Source organism: Felis catus, chromosome D1 (assembly GCF_018350175.1).
Source record: "Felis catus isolate Fca126 chromosome D1, F.catus_Fca126_mat1.0, whole genome shotgun sequence".
Lineage (NCBI taxonomy): Eukaryota > Metazoa > Chordata > Mammalia > Carnivora > Felidae > Felis > Felis catus.
This window is the reverse complement of record NC_058377.1, coordinates 21,371,661-21,384,696: the sequence shown is the minus strand read 5'-3', so window position 1 is coordinate 21,384,696 and position 13,036 is coordinate 21,371,661. Positions and strand designations below refer to the sequence as shown.

Sequence of the window (13,036 nt, the reverse complement as noted above, 5' to 3'; positions counted from 1 at the left end):
TTGAGTGTCCGACTTTGGCTCAGGTCATGATCTCACAGTTCGTGGGTTCGAGCCCCACATCGGGCTCTGTGCTGACAGTTCGGAGCCTGGATCCTGCTTTGGATTCTGTGTCTCCCTCTCTCTCTGCCCTTCCCCCATTCACACGCTGTCTCTGTGTCTCTCAAAAATGAATAAATGTTAAAAAAAATTAAAAAAAAAGTAATATGTTTTCTAAATAGAAACTATGCACTGATATTTAAAATAACTTCTATACTACTTTTGTCTCTGGGCTATTCCTAATATGGGCAAATATGATTAGTTTTATCAGTTATATAAAGTTGAAGTTAGAGCTCTCTGATCTAGATATAGAAATGACAAACACTACAAGAGCTCATTCTTTTTATTTTATTATTATTTTTTTTAAATTTATATCCAAGTTAGTTAGCATATAGTGCAACAGTGATTTCAGGAGTAGATTCCTTAATGCCCCTTACCTGTTTAGCTCATCCCCCCTCCCACAACCCCTCCCATAATCCTCTGTTTGTTCTCCATATTTAAGAGTCTCATGTTTTGTCCCCTTCCCTGTTTTTATATTATTTTTGCTTCCTGTCCCTTATGTTGATCTGTTCTGTGTCTTTTTTTAAAATTTTTTTTTAATGTTTATTTATTTTTGAGACAGAGAGAGACAGAGCATGAATGGGGGAGGGGCAGAGAGAGAGGGAGACACAGAATCAGAAGTAGGCTCCAGGCTCTGAGCCATCAGCCCAGAGCCCAACGCGGGGCTCGAACTCACGGACCACGAGATGGTGACCTGAGCTGAAGTCAGATGCTTAACCGACTGAGCCACCCAGGCGCCCCTGTTCTGTGTCTTAAAGTCCCCAGATGAGTGAAGTCATATGGTATTTGTCTTTCTCTGACTGACTAATTTCACTTAGCATAACATACCCTCTAGTTCCATCCACATAGTTGCAAATGGCAAGATTTCATTCTTTTTGATCGCTGAGTAATACTCCATTGTATATATATACCACATCTTCTTTATCCATTTGTCCATCGCTGGACATTTGGGCTACAAGAGGTCTCATTCTTAACAATATTGTTACTGGTATAGGCAGCAGCACTCAAAGAAATGCATTTCAAATTGTGTGTAAAGATTATAGTAGGATCAGATCCCTCCAATAGTGGCCTTTTGTTCTATTTTTTCTTGTCACTTTTTCTGTTATTATTCTGACTTTCCTTCTGTTCTTTGGTAATGGCAAGATCTATATGATATACTACCTGCTTCTGAGAGTGTCTATCAGGGCGATGTATTCAATATCTAAGACAATACACAGACTCCATTGTTCATTGCCAATCATAGTAGTAAGAGGGGATGATTAGAGAAATAATACATATGTATCTCAGGATCCCAGTATGGGGGTTTTGGGTTGGTGGTTTAGTGTATTATAAAAGTTGCATTCTTTACCATCTAAAATGATACCAAGTATTTGAAAAAGAGCATATAGTTCTTACTGTAAATTTTAAAATTTATCACCTTAAGGAAAATACTACACAGAGTATTAAGAGGAAAATTTTAGCCATTGTTTTATTAATACAGTGAAGTTTATCATGAAAAAGGTGTATATTAATAGAAATAAACTATATTCCCAGCAACATTTTGTGAATTTACTGAAACCTTGTCTCACCAATAAGATACTAAATATATTTAACTAGATGCTTTTTCATATAATTTTCTTACTTGCCACAAATGCTTTTCCAAAAACCACAAATGTTTCCCAAAAAGTGCTTTTCCCATTTGTGTATTTAGAATATTAAATATAGTGGGAGGTAAGAAATACCTCTTACCTTTTATTCATGTGTTTGAATAACAACAATAATAAAGTAAATGTTGTAATAAGTAATAGAGATTGCATTACAAAACACACACACTAGTTTTCTGTAAGTCCCAATATATCTGCTTAACAATATATTGTTTAAAATATTGAACTCTGCATATTTTTACACAAATAAATTTTACTTACAAAGACATGAAATATTTCAAATTTTGCTTAATAAGGTATAGTTTATATATAGTAAAATAGACAGATATTAAATATACACCTTGATGACTTTTTGCCTAAGTATAACCTCCACCCAGAAAAAGATATGGAACATTTCAATGAGCCCAGAAATTTTCCTCATTCCCCTTTCTAGTCAACAGCAACCCCCATTGCTCTGATTTCTCTTGCTTTAGAGTAGTTTTGTCTCTTTTTAAAAATCTTAAAAATAAAACCAAACTGTTTATAGGTTTGTGTCCACCTTCATTTGACATAATCATTTTTGTATTTTAAACATATTGCTGCATATATCATTAAATTATTTTCTGAGAAGTATCTCATTGAATCTATTTTCCACAGTTTACTTATCTATTCTTGTAATGTTGGAAATTTGGCTATTATAAATAAAACTTGAATAAATATTTAAGTACAGTTTTTTAATGTGTATACTAATTTCTCTGGATATATAGTTAGCAGTGGAGTATCTGGATCAGTACATGTATGTGTATCTTTATTAGAAAACACCAATTTGTTTTCCAAAGTACTTATACTATTTTACTCTCTTGACAGTAGTGTATGAAAGTTACAGTTGTTCCACATCCACATGTATGCTTGGTATTTTAAGCCTTATTAATTTTAGACATTCTGGTGTGCATACAATGGTATCTCATTATAGTTTGGACAAGAATGCTGAAATAAATTTTTTCAGATTTATTAATATATTTGGGCCTGTATTGCTTCTTGGAATGATAACTTTTAAAAGTTTGCTACTTATACAGATTAGGAAACAAATAAAGCTGTCTTTGTTCTCAGATGACATGACTACCTCTATAGAGAATCTCTCAAAATTGATAGCAACAACAACAACAAAAACAAAGCAACAAACAAAACCTCATGGAATTAGTAAGTGACTATATGAAAGTCACAGGATACAAAGTTAACCTACAAAAGTTAATTTATTTCCTATATATCAGTAATTGGATAATTGGAATTTGAAATGAAAACACAATACTGTTCATATTAGCGCCTCTGTAGCCATCCCCAGTAAAGAAGAAATACCTAGTTATAAACCTAACAAAATATTTGTAGTATCTAGATGTGAAAAACTACAAACTTTAATAAACGTACTTAAAAAGATCAAAAGAAATGGAAAGATATTCTATGTTAATGGCTTGGAATACTCAATAACATTAAGATGTCAATTCTTCTTAACTGCATCTATGGATTCAGTGTGATCCCCATCAAAATTCTAGCAAATTTTTGTGGATATCACCAAAGTTTATATGGAAAGGCAAAAGAGCCAGAATATCAAATAAAATACTGAAGGGGAAAAAAGTTGTAGGACAGACACTATTCAACTATAAGACTGACTATAAAATTATAGTAATCAAGACTGTGTGATGAAAGAAAAGATACATAGACCAACAGATCAGAAGAGAGAGCTCAGGAATAAACATACAAAATATTGTCAACTGATTATTGACAAAGGAACAAAGGCAAATCAGTTGAGAAATAGTAATCTTTCTAACAAGTGATGCTGGAAAAATCAGATACCCATATGCAAAAACATGAATTTAGACATAAACCTTATGCCTTTCAAAACAAAACAACCTCAAAATAGATCATCAACCAATTGTAAACTACAAAATTCAAAGCATAAACTATGACACTTTTAAAGGAACTCAGACAACTTAGGTGAATTTAGGTGAATTTGGATTTGGTGATTGGTGAGGTTTTAGATATAATACCAAAGCATGATTCATGAAAAAAAAATTGGTAAGACAAACTTTAAATGTTTAAAAACACTTCTGGAAACAACATTGTTTTAAAAAGGAGAGTCAAGGGGCTCCTGGGTGGCTCAGTTGGTTAAGTGTCCAACTTTGGCTCGGATCATGATCTCACAGTTTGTGAGTTCAAGCCCCGCGTTGGGCTCTGTGCTATCAGTTCAGAGCCTGGAGCCTGCTTCGGATTCTGTTATCTCCCTCTCTCTCTGCCCCTCCGCCACTCAAGCTCTGTCTTTGTCTCTCAAAAAATGAATAAATGTTAAAGAAAAATTTAAAAAAAGGAAAGTCAAGCCACAGAATGGGAGAAAATATTGGCAAAGCATAGATCTCAAAGAACTTGTATCCACCGTATACAAAGAATTCTAAAACTCAACTGTAGGAAAACAAACAACTGAAAGGATGAGACAAATATTTGGACAAACACCTCACCAAAAAAGATATGCAGATGGAAAATAAGTGTTTGAGAAGTTGCTTGGCTTTATTTGGTTTTAGGGAATTTTCAATTAAAATAACAATGAGATGCCCCTGCAAACCTATTACAATGACTAAAATTGAGAAACTGGCAGTACTAATTGCTGGCAAAGATGTAGAGCAATAGGAACTTTTGTTCATTGCTGGTGCTAATGCAAAGTGGTACAGCTACTTTGGAAAACAGTTGGGCAGTTTCTCATAAAAGCAAACATAGTCTTCACTCTGAATCCAGCAATGATGCTTCTCAATATTTCCCAACTGATTTGAAAATTTCACGTCCAGACAAAAACCTTCACATGAATGTTCATAGCAGCTTTATTTATGATTGCTCCAAATGGGAAGCAAACAAGGTGTTCTTAAAAAAGGGAATGGATAAACTTTGATATATCTGTAGAAGGAAATATTATTTAGAGATAAAAAGAAATGAACTGTCATACCATGAAAAAACATGTAGGAGTGTTGAAGACCTATTTCCAAGTGAAAAAGCCAGTTTGGAAAGGCTAGCTACGATATGTTTCCAACTGTATGACATTCTGGAAAAGGCAAAGCTATAGAGACAGTAAAAAGATCAGTTGTTGTCAGGTTTTCGGAGGGTACCAGGAGGGGTGAATAAAAGAAACACTGGGGATTTTTAGGACAGTGAAACATGATAGACAAGTGATGTTATGTACTTTTCAAAACCCAAAGAATATTACAGTACAAAGGATGAAGCTTAATGTATGGAAGTCTAAAAACTTGTTTTTGAAGTCATGGCAATCCCAGGAAGGAACACGAATAATGAACAGGGAATCTTAGTGCATTACAAAATTATGAAACAACTTCAGTGAAGGAGAAGGGGAATAAAAGCTAGAAATGAGTGAAGTTTGTAAGACTAAAAGCAAAAGAACTGTACATAAGCATGTGCTCTAGTTGATGAAGTTGGTTTCTATTGGGGATGTTAGTTAAGAATCCTGATACTGCTGCAACATGCATATTGGAATTGAACAATTAAGTAAATGGATGGTGGAGGAGGGGAGCCAGGTTTCTTGCTGTTGGAGTGGGAATTTACAAATAAGTGGAATTAAACGGAGGCTAGAATGATTGATGTGATAATAGATAAGAGTTGGAAACATTAGTACAAACTCACATTTAGCCTAATAGAGATAAAGATGGTTACACATGTATATACATTTGTCAGTATACAAACATATTTCTTTGTTTTGTCAACTGAAAGGGTCTTAAAAGAATGACACCCCCGTAGCAACAAGCACAGCTAGCATTAGGATCTTGGTTTCTAATACCATTCCCTAATACAAAGAATTTAATACCATTTCCCGTAGAAATGGCTGATTCAACGACCAGGGCAGGAGATAACTGAGATGAGCCTGGAGCATCTTGTAATGTCACAGAGTAAGGAAGTGCTATAAACACACCAAATACACACACACACACACACACACACACACACACACACACACAATGGGAGTGTTCCAAAGGGGCATTGGAGGCAACTGAAAGAGCTCTAGTGGAAAATTTGAGCTGGACAGTTTGGGTAAATAAAGTATATATTGGGTTATAATCCAGTGTATAAGTAAGTCTTCATATGGTCAAATTGATATAAATAAATAATTCAACAAATTAGTAATTCCTACTCCTTAGGTGTGGGCTGCTCATAGTAACTCCTTCCTAAAAAGTACAGAGTGGAAGTTGGAGTGCAGAGAGCATGACTTTACAGTGGAGAAACCTGACAAACTGCATCAGCCAAGTGATCAAAGTCACAATGAACATTCATAAATCATAAGGGTAGTATATACTCTTGACACAATGTGATGCAGATGGCATTACCTCTGTGATCTGCATCTCCCAAGCCCATAATCTCAGTGTAATCATTACAAAATCATCAAATTCCAGTAGAGGGACACCCTATAAAATACCTGACAAGTACTCTTCAAAACTGTGAGGTCATTAAGAACAAAGAAAGTGTGAGAAACTGTCACAGCCAACAGGAGCCTAAAGAGACATGACAGATAAGTGTAATATGGGACCCTACTAAGAAAAAAAGACATTAGGTAAAAGCCAAACTAAATAAATTATGGACTTTAATTAAAAATAATGCCTCAATATTGGTTCATCTTTTGTAATGAGTGTAACCATATGATTGTAAAATGTTAGTATTAGGGCCAACTGTGTGCCAGAGGGATGTATGAGAACTCTGTATTATCTTGTCAGTTTTTCTGTATATAGAGAACTCTTTTTGAAAGTAAGGTCTAGCCACAGAACATGGCAGAAAGAAAAAAATTTATTTTTCTTTTTTTCTTACATTAAAAAAATTTAATTACTTTAAAAAAATAAAAAAAGTAAAAGTAAGGTCTATGGGTGCCTGGGTGGCTTAGTCGGTTAAGCTTCCAACTTCCACTCAGGTCATGATCTCACAGTCTGTGGGTTCAAGCCCCGCGTTGGGCTCTGTGCTGACAGCTTGGAGCCTGGAGCCTGCTTCGGATTCTGTGTCTCCCTCTTTCTCTGCCCCTCCCCTGCTCGTGCTATGTCTGTTTGTCTCTCTCTCTCTCTCAAAACATAAATGAACATTAAAAAAAAATTTTTTTAAGTAAGGTCTAAAGCATACTTTGGAGATATTGAGTGTTCAGTTCTAGACTACCACAATAAAAAGAATATTGCAATAAAAAAATCAGGTCTAAAAATATTAAAAACATGACACAAGAACTTAGGGCATACAGCAAAGCCAGTCTTCTGAAAAAGATTAAAGCTACAAATATTGTCTGAAAGAGGTTCTCCCTACATTGGGAGGCAAAAATCATATTCACCAGTGATGGGAGACCCGAGACTGGGGAGTCTGTACAAACAAACCTTGTTAAACCTTTCTAGTTGCTTCTCTACAATTAGCTACCCTTGCTAAAGCCCCTTTGCCATGTGACATTTCCACAATTTGCTACCCTTTGTCCAGCTTGCAATTGTAAGCATTTGGCTCTAAGCGATTTCTTTTGTTTTTCACTTTTGTGACAAATCCCATGCACAGTAAGTGATGAGTCACTAAATTCTACTCCTGAAACCAATATTGCAGTATATGTTAACTAACTAGAATTTAAATAAATTTTGAAAAAAAATAATTAAAAGGTGGATGTTTTTTCCCTACTAATCTGTCTTATGTCAATTTAATCCTTAGGCCCAGCTGGAGACCCTAGCAGAATTTTTCTTCTCTCCAGAATACAGTTTTTATAATTTTACATACTTACATATGTACCAATAACTTACAATTAGAATAGTTTTGTATGTTTTAAAATTTGTGTTTTCATACGGTGCCTCGTCTTTTGAATTTTTTAACTCAAATTTCATATTTGGTATTTATTCTTGTTCATATATGGAATAGTTACTCATTTATTTTCAGTCTGCTTGCCAGGGTCTATGTAGATGCTCTCTGCTCAGATCACCTGGAGTTTAGCTTACTCTGAACCTGAATCTCTCACACCATCTCTGTGGCCCTTTCATTTTTTTTTTAATTTTTAAATGCTTATTTATTTTTGAGAGAGAGAGAGAGAGAGAGAGAGAGAGAGAGAGAGAGAGAGCAGGGGAGGGACAGAGAGACATGGAGACACAGAATCCGAAGCAAGCTCCAGGCTCCCAGCTGTAAGCACAGAGTCCGATGCGGGGCTCCTGAGATCATGATGTGAGCTGAAGTTGGGTGCTCAACCAACTGAGCCACCCAGGCTCCCTGCCCTTTCATTTGTTAAAGTTGGCCTGCTTTTTTGCTTTTTCACCTTTTCTGAAACCCATGCACCTTTATTGAATGTGTAGCTCTGTCTATACTGAAGCAGGCATTTACCTGTGGAAAAACTGCGATAAACTGCAGACACCTGCCAAGGTCTAAACGCCGGATGACCAATAGGTTTTCTTCTCAAAATATGCTCATCTGAACAGCAGCTTCTGTGTTAGCTGGGAAGTCATTAGAAGTACAAACTAGTGCCCACTCCAGATTTACTGAATTAGATTCTGTTTTCCTTTTCCTTCCTGGCACTTGAAGACTTAATTTTCTTTTGTTACCTCAGTTATATATTTACCCTTAAAAATATATTGGCCGGGGTGCCTGGGTGGCTCAGTCGGTTTAGTGCTGGACTCTTGGTTCTGGCTCAGGTCACAATCTCACAGTTCGGTTTGTAGGATCCAGCCCCGTAGAGGGCTCTGTGCTGTTAGAGCAGGATTCTCTCTCTTTCCCTCTCTCTGCCCCTGTTCCTCTCTTTCTGGCTCTCAAAATAAATTTTAAAAAACTTTAAAAAAATTAAAAAATATGTTATCTAACATTTCTGGGTGTTTATAGCAGGTCAGCTCAGTGAGACATTGTCCTGCAAATTAAAAATTGAGTTAGTCAAAAATAAGTTTTTCTTTTCTGCATCTTTAGGAGAATATACTATAAGGCTTAAATTACCACTCACTTTGACAAGTTAGAACATACTGGGCTTGAGTTACTAAAACGGAGTCAAGGGATGTTCTGGTAGGTCTCATGAAAAGGGTCACCATTTGACATACTTTGTTACAATTGAATTAGGCTAAGGTGACTCTTATGTAGGTGAAACAAAGGACATGAATGAGATAGTTTTGCAATGTATGGATAAGCTCAGAGTCCCTCTACACTCATTCTGTATTGCACATATTAACACTGGTTGTATTAAAGGTGAAAAAATGACCTTCAGCTCTGGCTTAGAACCTTGGCATAAAACTCTTCTTGCAATGTGATTTGATATAATATGAACTTGGAGTGTTTCTGGTTCTTAGATCACCTAAATAAGAGTTCTTAACATTTCTATAGAAAACACATGTTTTAATAAATCTCCAAGGTCCTCATCACTACTGCTGCCCAAGGAATGTCTATATTTTGGGACATATTTCAGATTTACCCTGAGGAATGTTTAGTCCCCTTGTAATTTTGAGGAGTCCGAGAATAACAATTGAGACCCATTTTAGTAATGGTTGGTTTTAAATTATCCTAAGTATAGACCCATATGAGGGAGTTCCTAAATATTTTTCTTGACCTCTGTTCTTTTTCCCTTTACTCTTTCTCTCATTAAGTTCACATAATGTCATGGCTTTAACCTTTATAGAATTAATCTCCAATTTTTTTCATATTCTGATCTGTGTCTTGAACTTCATTTAGCCTTAAGTAGGCTGTATACTTCAACCTGGATGTCCAGTTGGCAACTGAAGTCCACCATGTTCAAAATTGAATGTATATGTATATGAATATTTCTACTCGTTCTGAGTTCTCTTTGTTTATAGCAACACCATAATTTATCCAAATCCCTATGCTAGTACCTTTGGGAATTTCTTGCCTATATCTGTTCCCTTTGTGTGAAGTCCTGATGAGTCTTTCCTTACAACATCTCTTGCATTATATTTATTATATATTATTTATGTGGTTATTATATATTTATTTATTTTAATATTATAATTGCCTCTCATAGCTCCTCCTTCCTTCAGTTTCTCTTGTATCAGTCCCCACTGCTGGCCTCCACCATATTAGTCCTTCCAAATCTACGCTTTGATCTTTTCTATCCTGTGCCAAAATAGGAATTAAAATCTTGAGTGGCTTAATGGCCTCTCATAATAAGCTGACCTTGATTTTGGCATTTGAAAGCCAAATGCCACTATACTGACCTAAATCTGACTTTTGATCTCACTCCATGCTGCAATCCAGAGGGGGAGACATTGGAACTTCTCTGACAGCCTGTGAAAGTAAGTCCTCTATGTGACATTCAGGGAGAAAGCTCAGTAACTCTGATCTGTATGGTATCTAAGAGTTCAGTAGTGGCCTTTACTAGTCTTACTGATGTCTTTTTCTTCTCACATTCAGGTCTACAGAGAAAACCATTGACACCACACAAGCCTTTGCCTGTGTGCCAAGAATTCTGTTGTAGTATTCACTATAAATTCCAGGAAATTCTGTTGTAGTATCCACTATAAATTCCAGGAAATATGGAATTCATCTATTCTTCTATTATACAAATATTTATTGAACACTTAGGTGCTACAGGGATAGCACTGGAGAAAATAGACACAATCCATTTGGAGCTTAAATTCAAATGTAAGTGGGTACATGAGTGTGTGGTGGGAACATACAACACATGAATAAATGAATAAATGTGTAGTATTTCATAGAGTGATAGGTGCTAGGGAGAAACCATTATAGATGCAGGAAAGATCATCATGTTCTTCTATCTGGGGATGTACCCCATTTGGGAGGAAATGAAATTGTATGCAAAATGGCATACTCCCAATGGTCAATGCTATTATCATGAACTAAGTTGTAAATGTAGACTAGGTAAAAATTGTTTTCCACTGCAAAGTCTGATCTTTGGGGAAAACGCAGGTCTTCCAATTTTTAATCAGTTCCCTAGGATTTCCCCCCCATGAAAACTCCTTTGGGTCATGTTAGCAGATGGATCTTCTGGCACTAGCAGATGATATCTACTTCCCCCTAGTCTGAGAGGACACTGGGCAAAACCACCATCAGAAATCATGATCTGTAACTTCTGGCTCCTCAGAGTCTGTGGTTCTGAGGTTTGCGCTCTGGCTCCATCAGTTCAAAACTCACTCAAAACAAAAATAACAAGAAGATCTCTGTTTTGGGTTGTTCATCCCTGAAATTCATCAGAGCCCAGGTCCAATATTAAAGTTCTAATGCAGAAGAGTGAGGATTGCATTTTATCGTTCCTACTATTCTTTTTCCAAATCTTTTTTATGAGAGCCACAGACCCCTTGAAATGATATATCTCTTGCTGAGATGGCAGATGTCCCTGAGGTGGGACTGGTGGACTGTCAAAGAAGGCGTATAGAAGAGATGATCACAGGGTTCCTGCATTTTATCCCTATGGATATTGCCCTTTATGACTTTTTGATAGACATCTTTAAACAATCTCAGCAAAGGCTGAGACAGCAGTGGCACACAGGAGGGTGGGTGTGAGTTCATTCTCATTCTGGGACTCTGTCTCATTATGGAGGGATTGGGAGAAGAGAGCTGGGTGCTCATTTCAATGTCACCCTCTGTCCTGTTCTCACAGATACGCCCTAGGGAACATGGCAGTAGGAAATGACTCTTCAGTGACCCAGTTTATCCTGCTGGGTTTAACACAACAGCCAGAACTCCAGCTGCCTCTCTTCTTCATTTTCTTAGGAATATACGTGGTCACCGTGATGGGGAACATGGGCTTGATTATTCTGATTGGTCTGAAGCCTCACCTGCACACTCCCATGTACTACTTTCTCTTCAACCTTTCCTTCATTGATCTCTGCTACTCGTCTGTCATAATGCCTAGAATGCTGATAGGTTTTGTAAAGCAAAACACCATCTCTTACGAGGAGTGCATGGCTCAGCTCTGTTTCTTCTCCTTCTTTGTCATTGATGAGTGCTGTATTTTGACATCGATGGCCTACGACCGGTATGTGGCCATCTGTAAGCCCCTGCTTTACAAGGCCATCATGTCCCACCAGGTCTGCCTCATGCTGATGGCAGGAACATATGCAATGGGGTTTGTGGGTGCCATGGCGCACACCGGGTGCATGCTGAGGCTCACGTTCTGTGATGGCAACATCATTAATCATTACATGTGTGACATACCTCCTCTCCTTCAGCTCTCCTGCACAAGCACCTACGTCAACGAGCTGGTGGTTTTCATTGTGGTGGGAATCAATGTAATAATGCCCAGTCTCACCATCACCATTTCTTACATCTTGATCGTCTCCAACATCCTCCGTATCCGTTCTACAGAGGGCAGGTCCAAAGCCTTCAGTACCTGCAGCTCCCACATAGTTACTGTTTCTCTCTTCTTTGGAGCATCAGCATTCATGTATCTAAAACCTTCTCCTGCTGGGTCCCTGGATCAAGATAAGGTATCCACAGTTTTTTATACCATTGTGGGGCCAATGATGAATCCTTTTATCTATAGTCTGAGGAACAAAGATGTCAAAATTGCACTGAGTAAGACTTTTAAGAAAAGGGTGTTCTCTTGAGTAGAAACGGTGTTAGTTACAGATGCCAACTCCTAGTAAAGGCACACAGTGTATGAAGCTATGGAGAGAACAGTAAGAAATCAAAGTAGAAATGCAAATGATTCAAATATAGTGTAAATTAAGCTAATTATTTATAAGTCATTTCACAAAGACAATATAAGGAAGAGGAGGATCAGTCCTTTATCTTTTCATGGAAAGTAAAAGTAGTTCATTTGTTGTTCTCCAACTTATTTTCAGAAGTTATAGATTTAAGTTTAAATGGTTGAATTGAGGTAAATCCAGAAAGGATAACTTGTGAGATTTTTGACTGAAGTATGTCTGGAATTCCTACAAAACTTTGTCATGGATATATAGACTTTGTCAGACTTGAGTTTCAGCTATTTATTCATTCACTTAATAAACCTTAACTGAAAGGCTACTGAGTTTGAGGAACTGAGTGTGGTCTTTTTGAGTGCTGTAGGGGCTTTTGTTTTAGGAGATTCCTTCATTTCCTGAAAGAGCTGAGAATATGGAGATGCTCTTCTCACTTAAGTTTCAAGGGAATGTGGTAGAGCAAGATTTCCTTCTGGTCTGTGCTCCTAAGGACAAGATAACCTTTTATTGTATTTTATTTTATTTTTATTTTTTTAATGTTTATTTTTGAGAGAGAGAGAGAGAGAGAGAGAGCAGGGGAGGGTCAGAGAGAGAGGGAGACACAGAATCTGAAGCAGGTGCCAGGCTCTGAGCTGTCAGCACAGAGCCCGACATGGGGCTCAAACCCACAGACTGTTT

General features: G+C 37.0%; 1 protein-coding gene across 1 annotated transcript; it reads left to right on the top strand.

Moving 5' to 3' along the window:
• The first annotated feature begins 11,171 nt into the window (after positions 1–11,171).
• On the top strand, positions 11,172–12,404 carry LOC105260952 (olfactory receptor 147-like). The gene has a single exon (XM_011286461.3). The coding sequence runs from the start codon at positions 11,333–11,335 to the stop codon at positions 12,263–12,265; it is 933 nt and encodes a 310-aa protein (XP_011284763.1). The 5' UTR covers positions 11,172–11,332; the 3' UTR covers positions 12,266–12,404.
• Positions 12,405–13,036: the final 632 nt, after the last annotated feature.

Excerpts from the sequence above, each read along its gene's own strand:
- LOC105260952 (XM_011286461.3), top strand. The coding sequence starts at position 11,333 with ATGGCAGTAGGAAATGACTCTTCAGTGACCCAGTTTATCCTGCTGGGT.